This window comes from Leopardus geoffroyi, chromosome B4 (assembly GCF_018350155.1).
Source record: "Leopardus geoffroyi isolate Oge1 chromosome B4, O.geoffroyi_Oge1_pat1.0, whole genome shotgun sequence".
NCBI classification, from domain to species: domain Eukaryota; kingdom Metazoa; phylum Chordata; class Mammalia; order Carnivora; family Felidae; genus Leopardus; species Leopardus geoffroyi.
The window spans coordinates 142,411,921-142,433,308 of NC_059341.1; the positions used below are offsets into that span (position 1 = coordinate 142,411,921).

General features: G+C 47.6%; 1 protein-coding gene across 12 annotated transcripts in view; it reads left to right on the forward strand.

The window, feature by feature from the left end:
- The window catches only part of PPP6R2 (protein phosphatase 6 regulatory subunit 2), an 84,345-nt gene that overhangs the window by 52,195 nt on the left and 10,762 nt on the right, over positions 1-21,388 (forward strand). For 11 of the 12 annotated variants that reach the window (XR_006709118.1, XM_045464884.1, XM_045464887.1 and 8 more), the window contains exons 4-12: positions 806-992; positions 10,300-10,437; positions 11,831-11,896; positions 13,499-13,611; positions 13,999-14,112; positions 15,971-16,097; positions 17,087-17,239; positions 19,927-20,130; positions 21,277-21,341. Coding sequence is in view for 11 of the 12 variants with exons in the window: in XM_045464884.1 (XP_045320840.1) it covers positions 806-992; positions 10,300-10,437; positions 11,831-11,896; positions 13,499-13,611; positions 13,999-14,112; positions 15,971-16,097; positions 17,087-17,239; positions 19,927-20,130; positions 21,277-21,341 (1,167 nt within the window). In the remaining variant the exon portion in view is untranslated. Of the gene's footprint in view, positions 1-782; positions 993-10,299; positions 10,438-11,830; positions 11,897-13,498; positions 13,612-13,998; positions 14,113-15,970; positions 16,098-17,086; positions 17,240-19,926; positions 20,131-21,276; positions 21,342-21,388 lie in introns of all 12 variants that reach the window. The other variant, XM_045464894.1, reaches the window with a different exon arrangement.

The following is a 21,388-nucleotide window of genomic DNA, read 5'->3' on the forward strand; positions in this document are numbered from 1 at the left end:
TGTCACGGTATTACATGTGATGGGATAAAGATTATTTTGTATCTGGTCATTTTTATCAAGTGAATAGTACATCATTTGGTATTGGTACGTCAATATTGGTATTTCTTTTTTTTTTTTTCTTAAAGTTTATTTATTTTGAGAGAGAGAGCGTGAGAGAGCAAGAGAGCATGCCCAAGTGGGCGAGGGAACAGAGAGAGAGGGAGAGAGAGAATCCCAAGCAGGCTCTGCACTGTCAGCCCAGAGAGATGCAGGGTTTGATCCCACCAACTGTGAGATCATGACCTGAGTCGAAATCAAGAGTTAGACACTTAACCGACTGAGCCACCCAGGGACCCCTGATGTGGCATTTCTTTAGCCTAGAGACAAGCTGGTTCTGTTTGTTGGTATGCTGGGACAGGAAGGGTGTGGAGAGGGAGGGTGCACGTGATGGACTTGGTGTCACTAACTGTGTGGTCACAGGAGGTGAGAGCCCCGGCAGGTGGGTGTAAGGGCAGAGGTTTTGAGAGAGGAGATGCCAGAAGACTCAGAAGGTTTATTTAGAGAGTGCAATGGAGTCAGAAACTGTGAGATACCAGAGTGTAGGGTATGAGGAGCAAGAAAAATGCATGTTAAAAACATTGAGCTTGTAGTAGTCAAAAATGCCAGTTGGTCACAGAATATTCACGTTTTTACTTCGTTCCAAGGTCTGTGAGTGTTTTGGTCTTACCCATGGACCTGCTTCCTACGAGGCTGGTCGTTTAAGCAGCTTCCTGAGAGCTGGAGAAGTCTAATTTCACCTCCAGTTGCTTGCATTGTGCCCTCTTAGGTATCCAAACACAGCCTGTGAGCTGCTGACATGTGACGTGCCACAGATCAACGACAGACTAGGAGGGGATGAGACTTTGCTGAACCTTCTTTACGACTTCTTGGACCACGAGCCGCCTCTGAATCCTCTGCTCGCCAGTTTTTTCAGCAAGACCATTGGCAACCTCATTGCAAGAAAGACTGAACAGGTGAATAATCCGTCAAGCTTGTGTGGTTTGGGGTGGCTGGCATAGCTGATGCTAACATTTCTTTCTGTCAGCTGTCGCTGTGCAAACTGTATCATTAGGGCTTGGAGAACAGTGTTTCTGACTGTTCTGTGGGACACAGGTGGAGCAGTGTGGGCTGCTGGTGTGAGTTGGAATTTGATGAGGAAAGTGGCTTTCTGAGGATGTTTCTGCAGCCTGGCTCTGGAATAAGCAGCTCTTCCCGCCATCCCTGAGAGCTGCACAGGACTCCAGAGCACGCTGGCATGTCTTGTCCTGACCAGTCACAGGCATGAGGAATAGGGATATACCTGCATCATGACAGGTTCTTAGGACGCCCACCTTCTAAGATCTGCTGCTCTGTTTATGTGAGTGGCAGGTATCCATGTGTCGAGGACACTTACTGTTTCAAAGCAAATAAAAGAAAACTTCTAGCATTAGGCTTCTGTAAAAATAGTGAGTGCATTTGTTTCATTAGCTGGAGCATGGTCTTCTTAGAGTGGGTTCTTGCTGCTGCCTGTGCTTCAGGGCCATCAGTGTGGTGGTGTCCTAGGCCTGCCCCCAGCCTCAGCAGTTAGTTTTGGTTAGTATTCACCTTTTATCCCTTCCTACCACCCCCAGTGGATTATTTCAAAACAAATACTGGATATCATATAATTTTTAATAAATACTATGGTATAAGGGCACCTGGGTGGCTCAGTTGGTTAAGCATCCAACTCTTGGTTTCATCTCAGGTCATGATTTCACGGTTTGTGAATTTGAGCCCCACATCCGGCTCTGCACTGACAGCGTGGAGCCTGCTTGGGATTCTCTCTCTTCCTGTCTCTCTGCTCCTCCCTGGCTTGTGCGCATTCTCTCTCTGTCTGTCTCTGTCTCTCGCCTCTGTCTCTCTAAACCTTAAAAATTTTTTTAAAAACTAAATATTATGGTGGGGTGCCTGGGTGGTTCAGTCGGCTAAACGCCTGACTCTTGATCTCAGCTCAGGTCATGATCTCATGGTTGTGAGATGGAGCCCCACATCGAGCTCCGTGCTGAGACCATGGAGCCTGCTTGGGATTCTCTCTCCCCCCCCCTTTCTCTTTGCCCCTCCCCCCACTTTCTCTTTCTCTCTCTTTTTCAAAATAAATATTTTAAAAAATATTATGGTATATATCTCTAAAATGTAAGGACTTCTGGGGTGTCTCTGGGTGGCTCGGTTGGTTGAACGTCTGACTTTGGCTCAGGTCATGATCTCGCGGTTCATGGTTTTGAGCCCCGAGTCGAACTCTGTGCTGACAGCATGGAGCCTGGAGCCTGTTTTGGATTCTGTGTCTCCGGATCGCTCTCTGCCCCTCCCCCACTCATGCTCTGTCTTATCTGTCTTTCAAAAATAAATTAACATTAAAAACATAATAAAAATAAAACATAAGAACTTTAAAAAATTCTTTTAAACATACCTCTAGGAGGGGACAAGACTTTGCTGAGCAGATTGCATTATCACGTCCCAAAAACATTAACTCTAAGTGTTCAGTATCATCAAATATCTGGTGAGGGAACAGACCCAAATTTTGTGTGTATGTCTGGGATTCTGAGAAGGTGTGACCTTCAGGGCATACCATCATTCACCCGAAGAAATTGTTGGCATGTTGTAAGTGTTCAGTGGAACATACCTTTCATAGGACCTTAAATCTTAGCTTTGCAAGGAATCTTAGAGGACTACCTCACCTCAGATCTTTTTCTGAACCAGTCAGAGCATAAGTGAAGAGTGGCGGTAATGCAGGTACTGAGAGAGGCTACTAGTAGTGGCAGTGGTTCTAGGACGCGACAGGGAGTCCCTCACACTAGTGACAGTGCTGCGAGGATTGAGGGCAGGGGGCACTATGGCCATCAGGCAGGGAGTGGTAGGGGTGTCCTGTGTCCGTTGGGCAGTGGAGGTGGTGGTGGGGGCGGGGTCCCTGTGGCCATTGGATAGTGAGGGAGTCACTCTGGCCATCGGGTAGTGGGGGGGGGGGGTCACTGTGGCTGTCGTGTAGTGGTCGGGGGTGGTCACTGTGGCTTGTGGCTGTTGGCTAGTTGAGGGGAGGTCACTGGCTGTCGGTAGTGAAGGGGGTCACTGATGGGTAGTGGGAGTCACTGTGGCTCTCGGGTAGTGGTAGAAATTCCAAAGACCTTTCAAGTCTGGCTCTTGCATCTCAGCTCATAACTGTCTGTAGCTTCACAATATTCCTCTGCTACTTTCAGATATTTGCTGAATTTTACTGCTTCTTAACAATATTTCTGTCTTCTTCCCTTGTCCAGTGCATCAAAATTATATGAAATGCACTGTTTAAAGGTATTTCTTATATTGACAAACATGTAGCACATTTCTATGAATTTAAACAAGACAGAAACACATGAACGGTCTCCTCTAATACTCTAGATCAACCACTGTTGATTATTTAGTTGATGTTCCTCTTTTCCTGTTCTTTTCCTGTAAGACATATTAAATATATTTTTTTAATGTTTAATTTAGTTTTGAGAGAGAGAGACAGACAGAGTATGAGTGGGGGATCGCAGAGAGAGGGAGACACAGAATCGGAAGCAGGCTCCAGGCTCTGAGCTGTCAGCACAGAGCCCGACGTGGGGCTCGAACTCACGGACCACGAGATCATGACCTAAGCCAAAGTCGGACGCTTAACCGACTGAGCTACCCAGGCGCCCCCTGTAAGACATATTAATATGTATTTATTATTTATTGTCACATAATGATTTACTCTGAATACTACAAATTGTTTTTTTCACTTAGAAATAGATTTTGTACATCTTTTCTTATAGAGCTACCATATTCTTTTTTTTTTTTTAATTTTTTTTAACGTTTATTTATTTTTGAGACAGAGAGAGACAGAGCACGAACAGGGGAGGAGCAGAGAGAGAGGGAGACACAGAATCTGAAACAGGCTCCAGGCTCTGAGCTGTCAGCACAGAGCCCGACGCGGGGCTCGAACTCACAGACCGTGAGATCATGACCTGAGCTGAAGTCGGATGCTTAACCGACCAAGCCACCCAGGCGCCCCTAGAGCTACCATATTCTTTTTAGCAGACATGGAGTCTGTGGTATTGCTACACCAGAGTTCTGTATCAATAACCCAGGAGTTGACGTGGTTCTAGGGTCTGCTGGGATAGGGCCAAAGTGCTTCATCACATGTTTCCATAGAAAGGTGGGCTGCACTGGAAGGACCTACTGCATTTTCTTAACTTTTCATTATAGATTATTTCACACATTAAAAAAAAATTGTTTTTTAATATTTATTTTTGAGAGAGAGAGTCAGAGACCGAGACAGAGTGTGAGAGGAGGAGGGGCAGAGAGAGGGCGACAAGGATCTGAAGCAGGCTCTGAGCTGTCAGCAAAGGACCCAACGTGGGGCTCAAACCCACGAACCGGAAGATCATGACCTGAGCTGAAGTCGGAGGCTTAACTCACTGAGCCACCCAGGTGCCCCGATTATGTCACACATTTAAAGAGAAAATAGTTTACAAACCCTGGTGTTTCTTTCACACAGCTTCAACAGTTGTGTGTTTCTGACCAATCTTATTTTTTCTGTTCCCCCTATTACCAACCACCATTCCAGATTATTTTGAAGCAAATCGCAGATATTTTATTATTTTATATGTAAATATTCCCATATGTGTTTCTACAGGATAAGGACTCTTTACAGTTCTTTATTACTGAGGAGTAGTCCAGATTGTGGATGGGCCACAGTTTAACTGTTCATCTTTTGAAGGACATATTAGTTGTTGACACTTTTTGTCTGTTACACATCAGGCTGCTATGAATATTTGCATATAGTAGTTCCACCTTGTCTGCAGTCAGCCTGGTCCAGAAATAGGTGATCCTTCTCCTGACATAGCATCAGAAGGACAGTAGGAGCCTCATGCCACATCACGTGCCCAGGTCATTCACCTCCCTGCATCTCATCAGATAAGCAGTTTATCATCTCACATTACAGGAGGCAGGGTCAATATAGCACAATAAGATATTTTGAGAGAGAAAGACCACATAACTTTTCACATAACTTTTATTATAGTACGTTATTATAATTGTTCTATTTTATTGTTGTTAATCTCTTATTGTGCATAATTCATAAACTGTTTCATAAGTAAGTATGGATAGGAAGAAACAGTACATATAGAGTTCAGTACTATACATGGTTTCAGGGATCCATTGGGGGTCTTGGAATGTATCCCCTGTGGATAAAGAGGGATAACTGTAGTTTTTTTGTGTGTGAATTGTTATATTTGAAGAGAATTTCTTGGGGCACTTGGGTGGCTCAGTCTAAGTGTCCAGCTGTTGATCTCACCTCAGGTCTTACTTAATCTCAGGGTCATTAGTTCAAGCCCTGCTTTGGGCTTCATGCCCAGCATGGAGCCTACTTAAAAAAAAAAAAAAAAAATGTAGTGAATTTCTTATAAACAATACATAGTTATGTGTTTTTATCTGTTCTACTGATCTATCTTTAATTGTCATATTTAGGCCATTTACATTTAATGTAATTATCGATATGTCAGGACTGCCATTTTATTGTAGTTTTCTGTTTGTTCTGTTTTTCATTTCTTTTCCTTGCCCTGGGTGTTAACTTGACCATTAAAAAAATTAAAATTAAAAAAATTTCATTTAAGTTTAAATTTTAAAAATTTTTAAAAATTCCATTTTTTGGGGGGGTGCCTGGGTGGCTGAGTTGGTTAAGTGTCCAACTTCGGCTCAGGTCATAATCTCATGGTTCGTGGGTTTGAGCCCCACATTGGGCTCTGTGCTGACAGCTCAGAGCCTGGAGCCTTCTTTAGATTCTGTGTCTCCCTCTCTTTCTGCCCCTCCCCCACTCACACTCTGTCTTTCTCTCTAAATAATAAATAAACATTAAAAAAAATTTTTTTAAATACTCCATTTTGATTTACCTGTAGTGTTTTCTCATGTGTCTCTGTGTAGACTTTTAGTGATTGCTTTAGGTGTTACCACATAACTAGGACATGCATGTGGTTTGAATGGATACAGTGAATGAAAGTGGTTGAGCCAGCAGAGTATACCAGTTCCTTTTGCTTGCTAACCCTGAGTATTATCATTCTTTTTCTTCTAGCTGTTGTGGTGGGTATATGTAATATAGTGTTGTGATCTTAATTTGTGATCTCCCTGGTGACTAATAAGGATATATACCTTTTCATATATTAATTGGCCATTTGGGTACTGTCTTTTGGGAAATCTCTTGCCCATTTTCTGTTAGGCTGTCTCTTCTTTTTGATTTGCAGGAATGTTCTGTTTTCATGGATATAGTCCTTTGTTGACTTTGTGTTGCAAGCATCTTTTTCACTCTGGCTAGCTGCACCCACACCCCTTAGTGTTAGTGGTATTTTAATGAGCAAAGGTTCAGATTTTTATGTTGTTCAGCTTTTTTTTTTTTTTAATTTATGGTTGGTGGGTTTTTTGTTGTTAAGAAACCTCTCTACCACAGTCACAAAAATCTTCTGTATTTTTTTAGAAGTTTTATTGTTTTACCTTTCACATTTCTATCTATAATTTACTTAACTGATTCTTTTTTTTTTTTTTTTAAGTTTATTTATTTTGAGAAAGAGAGCACAAGATGGGGAGGGGCAAAGATAGAGAGAGAGAGAATCCCAAGCAGGCTCCGCACTGAGCCCAACACAGGGCTTGATCTCACAACTGTGAAATCATGACCTGAGCAGAAGTCAAGAGTTGGATGCTTAACTGACTGAGCCACCCAAGCACCCCTGAAATTGATTCTTGTAAATGATATACAGTTGAAGGGTTTTTTTGTTTTTTGTTTTTAAATACGGATGTCCAGTTAGCTCAGCAGCATTTATTGGTAAGGCCCTTCTCTCTCAGTTGCTTTACAATAATGCCCCCCCCCCCCCCCCATCATAAGTCAGGGACTCACATATTGTGTGTCTGTTTCTGGACTTTGCTCTGTTGTCCTGTTTGTAATTGCACTGATGCAATACTGTCCTAATTCCCGTAGTTTTATAAGTCTTGGTATTTGATAATTAGTCCTCTCACTTTGTTTTTCTTCAGTATTTCTTTTTACTAATTTTTGCCTTTTGCATTATTTTAGAATGAACAACTTTAAAAAAAAAAGTCTATTTATTTTGAGAGAGCAAGAGTGTGAATGGGAGAGGGGCAGAGAAAGAAGGAGAGAGAGAATCTCAAGCAGGCTACACTGTTAAACTCACAAACCATGAGATCATGACTTGAGCCAAAATCAAGAGTTAGATGTTTAACCAGCTGAGCCATCCAGGTGCCCCTGGAATGAACAGCTTTTGGACTGAGGGTCAGTTTCCACATTCTCCCCAGCCCTCCTCTCCCAAGAAAACCTACCAAAATTTTTATTAGGCTTACATTGGCTCTAGATTGGGGTTGGCAAATTATGGCCCACAGGCCAAATCCAACCTGCCACCTATTTTTGAAATGAAATTTGACTGAAACACATCCATTCTTACATATTGTCTATGGCTGTTTTCGTGCTACAGTGACAAAGCTGAGTAGTTAGGGCTTCTTTGATTTCTCTTGGTAACATGTTATAATTCTCTGTGTAGTGGTCTTACACATGTTTCATCAGGTTTATTCTTAGGTAGTTGATATTTTCATATTATTCTAAATAATATCTTTTTTATCAAAATGTTTTACTAAGATAATTGTGGATTCACTTGGCAGTTGTATAAGGTAATTTGAAGAGGTGCTTTGTATGCTTTGCCCAGTTTTGTCAGTGGTGACATTTTGCAAAACAGTAGTAGAACATTACTGCCAGGATATTGACATTCATACAGTCCATTGAGCTTATTCAGATTTGTTCACTTTTGCTTATAGCTGTGTGTGTGTGTGTGTGTCTGTGTGTATTAAGTTTGGTACTGTTCATCACCTATATAGGTTTACTTATCCATTATCAAAGTCAGGATACTGAACACTTTCAAAACCACAAGGATCCTTCGTGTTGCCCTTTTATAGCTACTTCCATCTTCCTTCACCTCTACCCCTTCACCTATCCCTAGCCTCTGGCACTAATCTGTTTCCATTTCTAAAATTGTGTTATTTCAAAATGTTATTTAAATTAAAGCATACAATATGTAGTCTTTGGGGACTAGTTTTTTCCAGCATAATTCACTATAGATTCATCCAGGTCGTTGTGTGTTTCCATAGTACATTCCTTGTTATTGCCGAGCAGTGTTCTGTGGGGCAGGTGGACCACGTGTTTCTCCAGTCACATGTTCAAGTACATCGAGGCTGGTTCCAGTTTTTGGTGATTATCAGTAAAGCTGCTATTCTAATAACTTATCTGTCATTTTGTTTCATCCATGTACAGGATCATGTCATCTCTGATTGATGACAGTTTTATTTTGTCGTTTACAATTCTTATACCTTTTCTCTCTTTTTCTTGCCTTATTGCATTGGTTAGAACCTTTAGTACAGTGTTGAATCAAACTGGTGATAATAGGTCTCCTTGTTTTATTACGTCAGAAGGAAAGCTTTCAGCATTTCATAGTTAAGTATGAAGTATATTATGAGTTTTTTATAGATTTTTTTGTTTTAATCAGAGTTAAGGGAATTTTCTTTATTCCTAGTCTTTTTATAACATTAATGGTTGTTGAAACTTATCAGATGTCTTTATTGAGTTGATCATATGATTTTTCTTCTCTGTTCTGTTAATTCACAAATCCTGCCCATTGGTTTTCTAATGTTAAGCTAGCATTAGTTTCATGGTATTAACCTCACCCATTTGGTTGTGGTACGTTATGCTTTCTTTCATGTGTTGAGGTTTTGCATCTGTGATCATCAGTGAGATTGGCTTATAATTTGCCTATCTTACAATGTCCTTATCAGGTGTTTAGATTTTTTTTTAACATTTATTTTTGAGAGACTGAGAGAGACAGAGCATGAACAGGGAGGGTCAGAGAGAGAGGGAGACACAGAATCTGAAGCAGGCTCCAGGCTCTGAGCTGTCAGCACAGAGCCCAACGCAGGGCTTAAACCCATGAACCATGAGATCATGACCTGAGCCAAAGTCAGACACTTAACCAAGTGAGCCGTCCAGGTGCTCCCTATATCAGGTGTTTAGAATCAAAGTTTTATGTTCTTATATAATGATATGGGGCATATTCTCTCATTTTATGTTTCCTGGAAGAGTGTATGTAAGATTAGGAATTATTTTTCTTTAAATACTGGGTAGAATTTACTAGAAAGTCATTAGAGCTTGGAGTTTTCTATATGAGGAGGCTTTTAATTATAGATTTTGTTTCTTTTGATGCTCCTAGAACTATTCAGATTTTTTATTCCTTTTTGTCAGTTTGAGATGAGTGTGTTTTTTAAGGAAATTTTTCATTTTTTCTAAATTTACATTAATTGTCATGAAATCGTTTCTACTAACCCTATCCTGGTGATAACCCATGGGCTCTGTCCTGATGCACCTTGTTTCATTCCTGATGTTGTTCTTGGCACCTTCTCTAGGGGTGTGTACTCCTTCTCCTTACAGAGCCTCCTTCCCTTCACCTCTTTTCCTTCTTCCCCCTCCTCTTCTTCGCATCTCAGCATGAGTATGGCTGGGGTCCCTCAGCGAGGTGGGCCTTCTCTGTGCCCCCCCATCTCCATTAGAAGCCTGGGTCCACCTCGGTGACCTGCATGTTGTAGGCACTTAATCTCTGGCTGAGCTGAGCTGAGCTCGTAGATGTGCGATTGAGAAGGACTTGCCCAGGCTTCTCCACCTCCGTCTCCACTCTCACCTGCAGCCCACCCCCATGACCGGCCGTCCACATCCTGGTGGCACTGGTCTCCAGCCGGCCATGCATCGCCGCCTTTTCCTTTGTAGAACCTTAGTCCTCTTTCCCTCCCTGGCTGCGGCCTGTCAGTGACTGGCTGTCTCGTGTGCTCTGTGCTGTCGGGTTGCATCCCAGGTCTGGGGGTTGCAGCAACGACGTTACTCTGCTTCGGTCTGTTCACACTGGTTATTCCTGTTGGGAGAACTTGAGGCAGTACTGAATGAGCAGTACTGAATGGCTGCTGTGCTATCTGAGGGTATTTGTGTCATCAGAGCATAAAGCCTCAAACCGTGCAGCTCTCCATCAGCCGGGGATCTTCATGGGCCCCCACCACTGCCACATAGACTTCCCTGTGTTCAGGTCTCTGCCTGTCCTTGGAAAGGTCTGTCTTACAACTTTTTCTAGGTCTCCATAATTTCTGCTCAGTGTAATTGAAAATTAATCTTTCTCATGAGAGTTCTTGGGGGAAGCATTTCATGGGTGTCAGGCTTATCACGCACGGTGTGTTTGATTTCAGGTGATTCTGTTCTTGAAGAAGAAGGACAGGTTCGTCAGTCTGGTGTTGCAGCACATCGGCACCTCGGCCCTCATGGACCTGCTGCTGCGCCTTGTCAGCTGCGTGGAGCCTGCTGGGCTCCGGCAGGAAGTCCTGCATGTGAGTGTGTGGGCCCCTCCTCTCTGGAGCCCTCTCCCTGTTGGCTGAGTGCAGGCCGAGTGCATGGTGAGGGCCTGCCTCAGGGAGGCCAGAGTTGGGTAAAGGCGCTCAGAGAGCACTGGAGGGCCAGTACCTCCGGCCTTCCACCCGCCATGATTTTCTCCCTGTGGGGCCATCATGGGTTCCTGTCAGGGCTTGTATTTTGAGGCTGGGTCTGCAGTCTGTACCTTTTCTGCTGTACTGCCTCAGTCTGTTGAGAAACAAAGAGCAGAGTGTTCCTTTTCCTCCTGACACTCTCTGGGCTCCTTCTCTGTGAAGAGGAAGAGAAGGACTTTCCTCACCACCCCCCAGACCCTAGTGTCCCCATGGCCTCAGAGCAGGGGCTCTGTCAGGTCCTGGCTCTATTATCTGGCACCTACCTATGAAGAAGGCAACAGCTGACAAGGATTCTTTGCAGAGAAATCACAGAGACCTGAGCAGGTCTGTGTTTTGACCTGGAGTCTGTGCACGTGTCTGTCCTGACAGGCTCGCAGCCTGACTAGCTGCTCATAACTCCCTGAGGGCTTTCCCAGAAAAGAGGAGGATTCTCTTTCCCAGAAAAGAGGAGGAGTCTCAGAGGAGCCAGGAAATGAATTCGGGATAAACTGTTCGCTGTTGTTTGGCAGGTTTTGTCTGTGATGGAATTTAAAGTAAAGGCCTGGGCCTTCTTGCCCATTTTCCAGCTCCTGGGACCCAGTAACAGTTGTCATCAGGGTAGCCGTTCTCATGTGTAGGTTCGTTATGGAGCAGCCTCCCACGAAGAGTCAGTCATAAATAGCTAACGTTAGGCAGTGAGACACAGCATGAATGTCAGCTGTTGTTAATGGCGGAAAGCCCACATTAACTTCATGTTAGCAACCGCGGGGGCAGATCTCCCAGTTTTGGATAAGGAAACTCACTGGTCTTCCCTGGGTCCCCACCACCTTTGGGCCTCAAATAGCGTTGGGCATTGTAGTCCTCACAGCATTCAGGAACCGGCACCAGACCTCTTTGCTTCTCCCGACCTTGGAAAGGCCCTGACACAGCAGAGAGCAGAGGGTCCATGCAGCCAGGCTGTGCACCGGGGCAGCCCTGTTGGTGCCTGGGTGGCTCTGGGCTCCAGCTCATTCTGTCTTCCGAGACACCCCGAGGACAGTATGTTTAGGCGTCTGGACCACTGGCCCCTTCTCTGTGGAGTTCAGGTCTCTCCAGAATTTGGTCACTGCTTGTTCTCTCTGGGTCTGGGTGGACACATACGTTGGACAGATCTCTATCCCTGGAACCTGGCACGTGGATTCCTTCTGCACTGACAGACTTTCCTTCTCTTTAGTTAGATGTGAACAGCGTCATTGGCAGGCCTCTTTTTCCCTTTCAGTGGCTTAATGAAGAGAAGATCATCCAGAGGCTGGTGGAGCTGATCCACCCAAGTCAGGATGAAGATGTGAGTATGGCTCCCACAGAGCCCACCTTCCGCAGAGCCCCTCACTCGGGGCTACTAAAGAACGCTCTCTGCCGCTGAGGGCAAGAGTTACATACTTTTCTTCCTTCAATCAAGCACAGACTTCCAGACTATGTCTTTTTACTAAAAAAAGTAATACATACATATTATAAAAAACAATTTGACCAGAATTATATTAGTGATCGCATCTCTGGCTGAGTAACAAATTATCCCAAAACTTAGTTGTTTATAAGAACAAGTATTTTTTAAATTTCTCTTTCTATGAGTCAGGGACCTGGACACGCCTTAGTGGGTCCTCTGCCCAGGGTCTCTTACAAGACTGTGGTCATCTCAGGACTCAGCTGGGGGAGGCCCTGCGTCCAGGGTCACCAGTGGCTCAACAGGACTCCGTTCCTTGAGGGCCGTGGACCTGTCCACGGGGCAGCTCACAACGTGCTGCTGGCTTCCCTTGGGTGAGCAAGACGGAAGTTCTTCTTCTGCAGTCTTAGAAGGGACAGTCCGCACTGTGGCTGTACTCTGCTCTCTAGAAGTGAGTGGCTGAGGAGGTGGGGTTTACGAGGGCGTAAAGCCTCTGGGAGGGAGGCCCCCACCGCCAGTGTGGAAGCATGTAGGGTCGCAGTGGGGCTTCCTCTTGGCCCCCTGCCTGCTCCCTGCAGTGATCACTGTTGAAGAATTTGGGGTGTATTTTTTCTGTGCATGACAAAAGTAAACAGACACGCTGCCCTCAGCAATTTGAGAACAGTGGTGCCGACCTGTGTCTGAGCCTGTGCTGTGGCCTGGCCACACTGTTCTCTGTTCCTCTCCGCCCACGGGGCCGTCAGACAGCTGGGTGAGGGTGCCTATGCTCCATACTGAGGAGGGCGGGTGCCCCTCCACCAGTGTGAGCACCACAGGCCGCCGACTGGTCTGTTCCTGGCCCAGACGCAGGGGTGAGGCCACAGGGACCACCTGACTGCTTTCGTTTCTCCCTAAAGTAGTCATGCAAACACTCTCTGTAGCCCAGAGTTCCCACAGTGTGCAGGTCACGGCTGCACGTTCTGACGCTCCCGGCATGGAGCCAGGGGGCTGAGTTTCTCTCTAGTTAGTTTATCTGCACCACTAAACACCCCATGTTGTGGCGAGTGCACTGATTCCAGATTCTCACTAGTTAAGGGTTAATGTTTCCCTAGAAGAGTTGAGGCCTCTGTTTTCTGTAGCACCTTGTCTGTTTCCATTAGCTCATAGGACTCATTCTGAGTGTTACCAGCTACAGTTTAATACTTAATATTTTAAATATTAATTTAAAATACAGTGGCAGTAACGTGGTCACATATGCAGCATATCTCAAAATGGTTCCAGGGATAGAGCAATGTCTCTGTGGTGTATCTGACCCTCGAGAGCCCTATCTGGAGTCTGGGTTAGTTCAGTACAGCTGAAAGGTCTGACCGGATTGCATCCTGACATTCAGAAAGGCCGACCAGTTTTCTCTGAAATGGACTTGTTTAGAGAGTCCAGTGTGTTCTTCCGAGAACTGAGCAGTGGGACGGCTCTACTGGCCTCTCTCCCCAGCCCTGAGGGGAGTGCTGTGTCTCCTTTTCCTTCCAGAGACAGTCCAATGCCTCTCAGACTCTCTGTGACATCGTCAGGCTGGGCAGAGAGCAGGCCAGTCAGCTGCAGGAGGCCCCGGAGCCAGACCCCCTCCTCACAGTGCTGGAGTCGTGAGTGCTGGCTGCATTGCGGGTGCCTGGCTGGGTGGGGTGGGGTCTTTCTGAGCATGAGGAGGCCTCCAAGCCCTGCCCTGAGCACAGGCAGATACTGCAGATGCCCAGATTCTGGTGAGCTGGCTGTGAAATACTCCCATCTAGTTAACTTGATGAGCCTGTTTCTCATGGGAGGAGGGGTCTCCAGGGGACCCCTGGCATGTGTAGTGACTCTAGGCCAGCAGGGGCAGGAGTGTCGTGAGAACCCTGGGTGCCCAGCCTGAAGCCCAAGCGAAGCCGCTCGAGTTTTAGGGTGTTGCTCCTTTATAGAGAGGAGAGGCGGTCCTTTGGATGTTGGCCTGTGTGTCTGCTCCAGCAGCAGTGACCTCTGTGTGTGTCTGACAGGCAGGACTGTGTGGAGCAGCTTCTGAAGAACATGTTTGATGGAGACCAGACTGAGAGCTGCCTCGTTAGTGGGACTCAGGTGTTACTTACCTTGTTGGAAACAAGGCGGGCTGGGTGAGTGTCTCGCATGAGAGCTTGAATATGATGAGTGGTCTGGGTGTGTGGGGTTTTTAACTAATTGTTAATGATGGGTAGACTCTCTTTGTTGAAAAGATAAACTTACAGCTCCTTGACCTTTGGCAGTCATGTTCCTGCCTCAGGCCGAAGGTACCCAATGTCACCAGCTTATAAGGTGTTTATAGATGTATCTGTGGAATAGGTATGAACAGTGGGTTTCTCCATAGACTGTCCCAGTGTGTGATGTGTGTGTGTGTGTGTGTGTGTGTGTGTGTGTGTGTGTGTGTGTTTGTGTGAGTGGTTTTTGTATGTACACGCCAATGTGTGGGGGTGTGGGCTGTGAGGTGTGTGTGTGTGTGTGTGTGTGTGTGTGTATGTCTGATCTGTTCTGTCCCGTCATGTGCTGTGGTAGTGGCCTGTCTCCCAGGGTGACTAGTTCTCTTATTTCTTCTGGAGGGGACTTCACTGAAGCTCCCAGCACTGATAAACTGCACTTTAAAAATTAAAAAAAAAAAAAAAAAAGCAATAGGGACACCTGGGTGGCTCAGTCAGTTAAGTATCCAACTCTTGATCTCAGCTCAGGGTCTTGATCTCGGGGTCTTGATCTCAGGGTCATGAGATCAAGCCCCGCATTGGGCTCCATTCTAGGCATGAATAACAATAAAAAAGGGCACCTGGGTGGCTCAGTTGGTTAAGCGTCTGACTTTGGCTCAGGTCATGATCTCGCGGTCTGTGAGTTCAAGCCCTGCATTGGGCTCCGTGCTGACGTTGGGCTCTGTGCTGACAGCTCAGAGCCTGGATCCTGCTTGAGATTCTGTCTCCCTCTCTCTCTGCCCCTCCCCTGCTCTGTCTCTCTCAAAAATAAACATTTTAAAAAATTTAAAACAACAACAACCAAAGAATAAGAAATGACAAGAAATTGAGTTAATCTTGGTATGGGATTAGTAGCAGTTTTTGTCTCTCTTTCTCTGGGATCCAATACAGATCTATTAGTTTATTACCTAAAAATAGAATTATAACATTATCATTGTTTTCTCTAGTTAAACAATCCGGATATTGATTTTTTTAATGTTTATTTTGAGAGAGTGAGAAAGCACATAACATGCTCAGGGAGGAGCAGAGAGAGAGAGAGAGGGAGAGAGAGAATCTCAAGCAGGCCCTGCAGTGTCAATGCAGAGCCTGATCTGGGGCTCGATGCCACCAATCATGAGATTGTGACCTGAGCCCAAGTTGGACGCTTAACTGACTGAGCCACCCCGGTACCCCAAGAATGCTGATTTTTTTTTCTTTCAATCTTTGTGAATCCTGGAAGCCTGGGCCTTTTCTGTAGGATGTGGGGGTTCTTCTCAAGGCCTCTCCCAACCTTGCCTGCAGTAAAGGGACAGCATGGAAATGAGACATAAAAACAGAGATGAGCCAGCTGATTCTTTTTTTTAATTCTTTTTTTGTATTTAAAATGTTTTTCTGTAATGGTCACGTATTACTTTTATAACTGGAAAAAGCATTTAAATAAAGATCTCAGAGAAATTAGTTCGAAAAAGCTGGAGGGACGATGTGGAGTCCTGTCTCCTGTTTTTCAACCAAGGAGTAGGAACAATGGTGAATTTTCCAAAACCAGAGGTGGGGGCCAGAGGTAGTCCGGTGCGTGTGAGATGCCACCAGCCCCGTGGGGGTGAGGAGGCCATCCTTGGCCATCACCTGGGAATGTTTTCTAAAGGCCACTGTTGCTTTTCTCTTCTCTCTGTACCAGCCACCAAACCACTCTTGAGCCAATAGGTGGAGAAGTTGGGGGGCGAGGTGTGACAGAGGACGGGGGTGTATGCCCTGTGTCTCCATCTGCTGTCCTCATCCACAGGACAGAGGGCTTGGTGGACTCCTTTTCTCAGGGACTGGAAGGGCTGTGTACCGTCAGCAGCAGCATACTGCACGGCATTGAGCCACGACTGAAGGACTTCCACCAGCTTCTACTCAGCCCGCCAAAGGTGGGTGACCCTGAACAGCTGTTAGGTCCCTATGCAGGCATTATAGGCAGGATGATTTGCAAGTAGACCACCGGACATCCCAACTTGAGAGCCACCAGACAGATCCCAGAGGCATGTTTCCATACCCTCATCTGCTGAATGTCCGTCTCTTCTCTGAGGTAAGGCTGGATGGGGAGGACATTTTCCAGCCCCCCAGATGACTCTTGCAGTCTGAAATAGGGGCCGTCTGAGAGCCCAAGTTTACTGTAGGTCTGGCCTCCAAGTCAGGGGTACCTGGCCAATGGTCAGGGAAAATCCCAGGGGAGGCCTTTGCTCAGCTCAGTAGCTCCAGGCAGCACTTGGGTCACACGGAGAAGGGCTCAGTCACTTAGCCACCATGGAGCTCACTGTGGAGCCCCTCTCCTCTGTCAGGGCCCCTTTCCCTTTCCTTGGTGCTTCGTAGCACCTACTATGATCTGTTGCACTATGAAGGTAGGGATTCTGGAACATTTCATTAACGAAACATTATGCTGCATGTGTGTGGGGTCAGAAAACCCTGGCATCCAATCTGATGAGGCCAGCTGTTACTTGTCTCCTTCAAGTATGTTCATGGGGTGTCTGTTAGCTCGGTGTCCTGACACTGTGTCCCCCAGAGAGCTGGCCCCATGTTGGACATGTCTCATAACCTGACATGCACATGTCTTTGCTTGGTTTGCTGGGACCAGAGAGCCCTGGACTTCTGGGGACAGTAGACCACCATTGCTTACTGTTTTGTGAGGCCCTGAAGGGAGTGGTGGGGTCCCTAACCCTGCTGACCCCTTATTTCCTCTCATAGGCAACACTGGCTTGAGGAACCTCCACACACACATCGCATGCCTCCCCAGGCTGAGCCGCTTCATGGAGTAGTGGCCTGGCCCTTTGAGCAGTTAGCACCAGAGCTAAGAGAAGCCAGTAGCGGCCATCCATGCTGATTGCAAGTCTCTAACTGGGTGGTGCTCTTGTGTTTGTAGAAAAAAGCGATCCTGACCACCATCGGCGTGCTGGAGGAGCCTTTGGGGAATGCCCGTCTGCACGGGGCCCGCCTCATGGCTGCACTGCTGCACACGAACACGCCCAGCATCAACCAGGAACTCTGCCGGCTCAACACCATGGGCTTACTGCTGGTAAGTGGGCTCTCCTGCCAGCCCTGGGTGGCTCTCTGCGTGTCTTGCACTGTCAGCAGGGGGGTGGGCAGACAGGGCAGGTGCACTGGGCAGGGGTCTGTCAGGGGCAGGCATTTGGACCTCAGTATCCAGAGAAGGTTCTGCCCGGAACAAGCATAGTCTGTACAGAGAAACCATTTCCCAGACCTGTCGCAGGGTTGACCGCACAGGTCGCTGGTGAAGCACACCGAGTGACCGTGGGATAGGCCTTGGTGTAGGCTTACAGAGAACTGCCCTGAAAGCAGAGGGCAGATTTCTAATCCACTGTGAGGGACTGGGGTAATACAGTCCATCTCCTTCCTGTTTTCTCCCCAAGATAGAACTTTTATTATAGCTCTCCAACATAAAACGTCCTGAAAGAGCAAATCCTGGTCACTCACAGTAGAAGGCCACCCTAGCAGCTCTTGCCCAGGCCAGTGGGAAGTGGTCCTCTCTTCAGCAGATACCTCTCTGGTGCCTGCGGGAGACGGTCAGGCAGGCAGGGATAGCAGAGCAGCACTGGCTGTGGGCAGCAGGCTCCGCCACGGAAGGTGGGTGCTGATGGGGAGGGCATCCCCCTGGGTGTGCACCATGAGCACATGGGGTCTCGGTCTCCCTCTTCCCTTCTGCCTTGCCTTAGGGCCTCTACTCCCAGAGAACTGAAATCTTTTCTAATTTAAATTCTTATCCCAGGGGCGCCTGGGAGGCTCAGTCAGTTAAGCATCAGACTTTGGCTCCGGTCATGATCCCGCGGTCCGGAGTTCAAGCCCCGCGTTGAGCTCTGTGCTGACGGCTCAGAGCCTGGATCCTTCCTGCTTTGGATTCTGTGTCTCCCTCTCTCTCTGTCCCTCCCCTGCTCCTGCTCTGTCTCTGTCTCTCTCTCAAAAATAAACATTTAAAAAATTTCTCATCCCAGAAGGGGGCAGCCTTGGAACTAGGCCTGAAGTACTGACTATATCTCAGTTTCTTACAGGGTTTGGGAGTCAGCTGGGCATTGCGGTGCTGAAATCCCAGATACGGATCAGGGCTTCGTTTTTGAAAGACCTCCTTTCCTTTTCCTCTCTTCAAAAAAAGTGTCTCCCACCCCCCTTTTTTGCTTTTATTTTATTGTGGTAAAATATATATAACATAAAATTTATCATTTTTATAATTTGTAAGTGTATAATTCAGTAGATTTAAGTACATCTTGATGTACTTAATGTTATAATGTTGTAAGTGTATAATTCAGTAGATTTAAGTACATCTTGATGTACTTAATGTTATATAACCATTACCACTCTCTGTTTCTGGAACTTTCTCATCTTCTGAAACAGAAACTTTGACCAGTAAGCAGTCTATCCCCTGCCCCTCCCCCTCCCCCAGCCACCACCATCTACCTTCTCTTTTTTTTTTTTTAATTTTTTTACATTTATTTATTTTTGAGAGACACAGAGAGAGACACAGAGCACAAGTGGGGGAGGGGCAGAGAGAGAAGGAGACACAGAATCCGAAGCAGGTTCCAGGTTTTGAGCTGTCAGGACAGAGCCCGACACGGGGCTCGAACTCACAAACCGTGAGATCATGACCTGAGCTGAAGTCGGACACAACCAACTGAGCCACCCAACCACCCTATACCTTCCGTCTCTTTGAGTCTGACTCTTGTAGGGACCTTACAGAAGTGGAACCACGCAGGATTTAGCCTTTTGTGTCTGGCTTATTTCACTCAGCAATGCGTCCTCAAGGTTCATCCATGTGGTGGCACGTGGCAGGATTTCCGTCCTTTTTAAAGCTGAATAATATTCCATTGTGTGAAGTGACCACATTGTGTTTGTCCAGAGCCATTAGTTGATAGACACTTGGGTTACTTCCAGTTTTGGGCTGTTTTGAATACGCTGCTGTGAACATGGGTGTGCCCGTATCTCTTCTGAGTGTGTACCAAGAAGTGGGATTGGCGGGTCATACAGTAATTCCACACGTCTGTTTGAGGAGGCAGCAGGTTACCGTAGTAGCTGCCCCATTTTACCGGCAACGTCCTCACCGATGTGGCAGGCACATTGTCACTCTCCTTGCCAGTGCCTCCTCCCTGGCCTACGGGACCAGAGAGTCACAGGCGGACTGCTGTCCCCACCCTGGTCCAGGGGAAGGACACAGCCATCCTCTAGGCTTGGCTGGGGTTTGGGCCTCACTGGGTTCCCTCGGGGAGTGTCCACCTCTCGATTTCACATCCCTTCCTGAACAGAGTCCCTGGGTGTTTGAGAATTTAATGTACTTCCGGTAACTCATGGGTCAAGACAAAATCGTAAAGGCAGAATAATAAACATTTACATGGCAAAATGTGTATCATGTACTTAAAGTGGATACCACAGGAGAAGTACACTTGGGAAAGAAAAAAGGCTAAAAATTAATGAGTTAAACTTCTAAGTTAAGGACAAAAAGATAAGCCCAGCACAGGGTGTGTTCAGATGAGAGCAGAGATTGATGAGACAGAAGGGCGGATGGCCCTTTATCAAGGTTCCAAACAGAGAGACCATCTCAAGGAGGTACCGTCAGCACCCGCCTGGCCACCCACATGGTCAGGGGACAGCGTGTGGGAATGGTGCACTGCCACGACAGCGATCCCCTCGCCTCTGTGGTCCTGCTGCCGGGAGAAAACCCGTCCAACGACTTTCCTCTGTCCTCTGTTTACTCAGGACCTGTTTTTTAAGTACACCTGGAATAACTTCCTGCACTTCCAAGTGGAACTATGCATAGCCGCTATTCTCTCCCATGCTGCCCGCGAGGACAGGGCAGAAGCCAGTGGACTGGAGGGCAGGGTGGAGCTTCTGCCCGGAAGCGGGGACCCAGAGGCCCCCCAGCCTGCTGCCAGCCGCCCTGAGAACACAATGGTGACCCATGTAAGTCCAGCCAGCGTCCTGTGTGTTGCTGTGCGCCCTTCCTGTCACTGCGAGCTGAGCCCCACCCTGTGTGGATATCCGCACTGTGGCTGCCCCCTAAGCCTCCCCTGACGTGGGTGCGCTGCCCTCCCTCCACTGTGAGACAAAGAGTCACGGAGAAAGTGTCCCTGCTTGCCAGGGAGCCGAGGGCTGGGCCCTGCGGTGGGCCACGCTCACCAGAGGGGGCCAGAGCATCTGGATGCAGCCCCAGGGTCTGCTGCTGTCATGACAAGGCCATGAAGGAAAGTGTGCAGGAAAGAGAATGTGTCAAAGTCTCAGGGGAAAACATTCTGGGGTTGTGGACCCTGTGAAAGGAAAGTCTTGCCTTTTTCTTGGCACTTCCGTGCTGGCCCATGAGTGTCTCACGGGAGTCTCCCCTCTGGGACTGCCCATAGCTCATCCCTGGTGTCCATGTCTGTGTCTCCTCTGCCCTAAACAGCTGACGAGGGCGATGTTAACAAGTGTTTGTTGAGGAGGAGAGGAAACAGGCGTGCGGGTGGGTGGGTGCCATGAGGAGGTGGGCATGGTCACTTCTTCTTGAGTCAGGGAGCCCACTGGTTCGTGCTTCCCTGGGGAGGCTGGGGGCTGCGGGGGTGGGGGGTTGGGGGACGATTCTGACCCTCAGGCTGGCTGTGAGGCTCAGACAGGAGGGACACAAGTGTCTGACCAGAGAGGCCTGCGTCGTTCAGGCCTGAGCTGGACAGCAGCCCAGGGGCTACACAGCTGGGGGCAGGTGCCTTGACACCAGTGAGTGAGGGACCCTCACCCAGATGAGGAGGCCCCGTATGGAGTGGGGTGTGAGGTGGGTCCGAGAACACATGCAGAGGCACAGGAAATGGCGTCCAGGCCCAGAGGCCAGAGGAGGCACTTGGGCCCGATCCTTGCTTCTGGACAGAGAAGGTGGGAGGCGGCCAAGGGGAAGGAGCGGAGCTGGGTGGCCCTATGGGGCCCGGGCAGCACCTTTGCTCCTGTTTGGACTGTAAGGAGGCATTGGGGACGTTCCGCTGATGTGCCTGCTTGCTGCCAGCCTAACCCACACGGTCCAGGGTCGGGTAGAGGGCAGCGTGCAGCCCTGCAGACCCTGACTGGGGTCACCTGTCCCCTTAGCTGTTCCAGAAGTGCTGCCTGGTCCAGCGGATCCTGGAGGCCTGGGAAGCCAATGATCACGCACAGTAAGGACCCACGGGAGCTGCAGGGGGTACCCGAGGGCCTGGTGTGC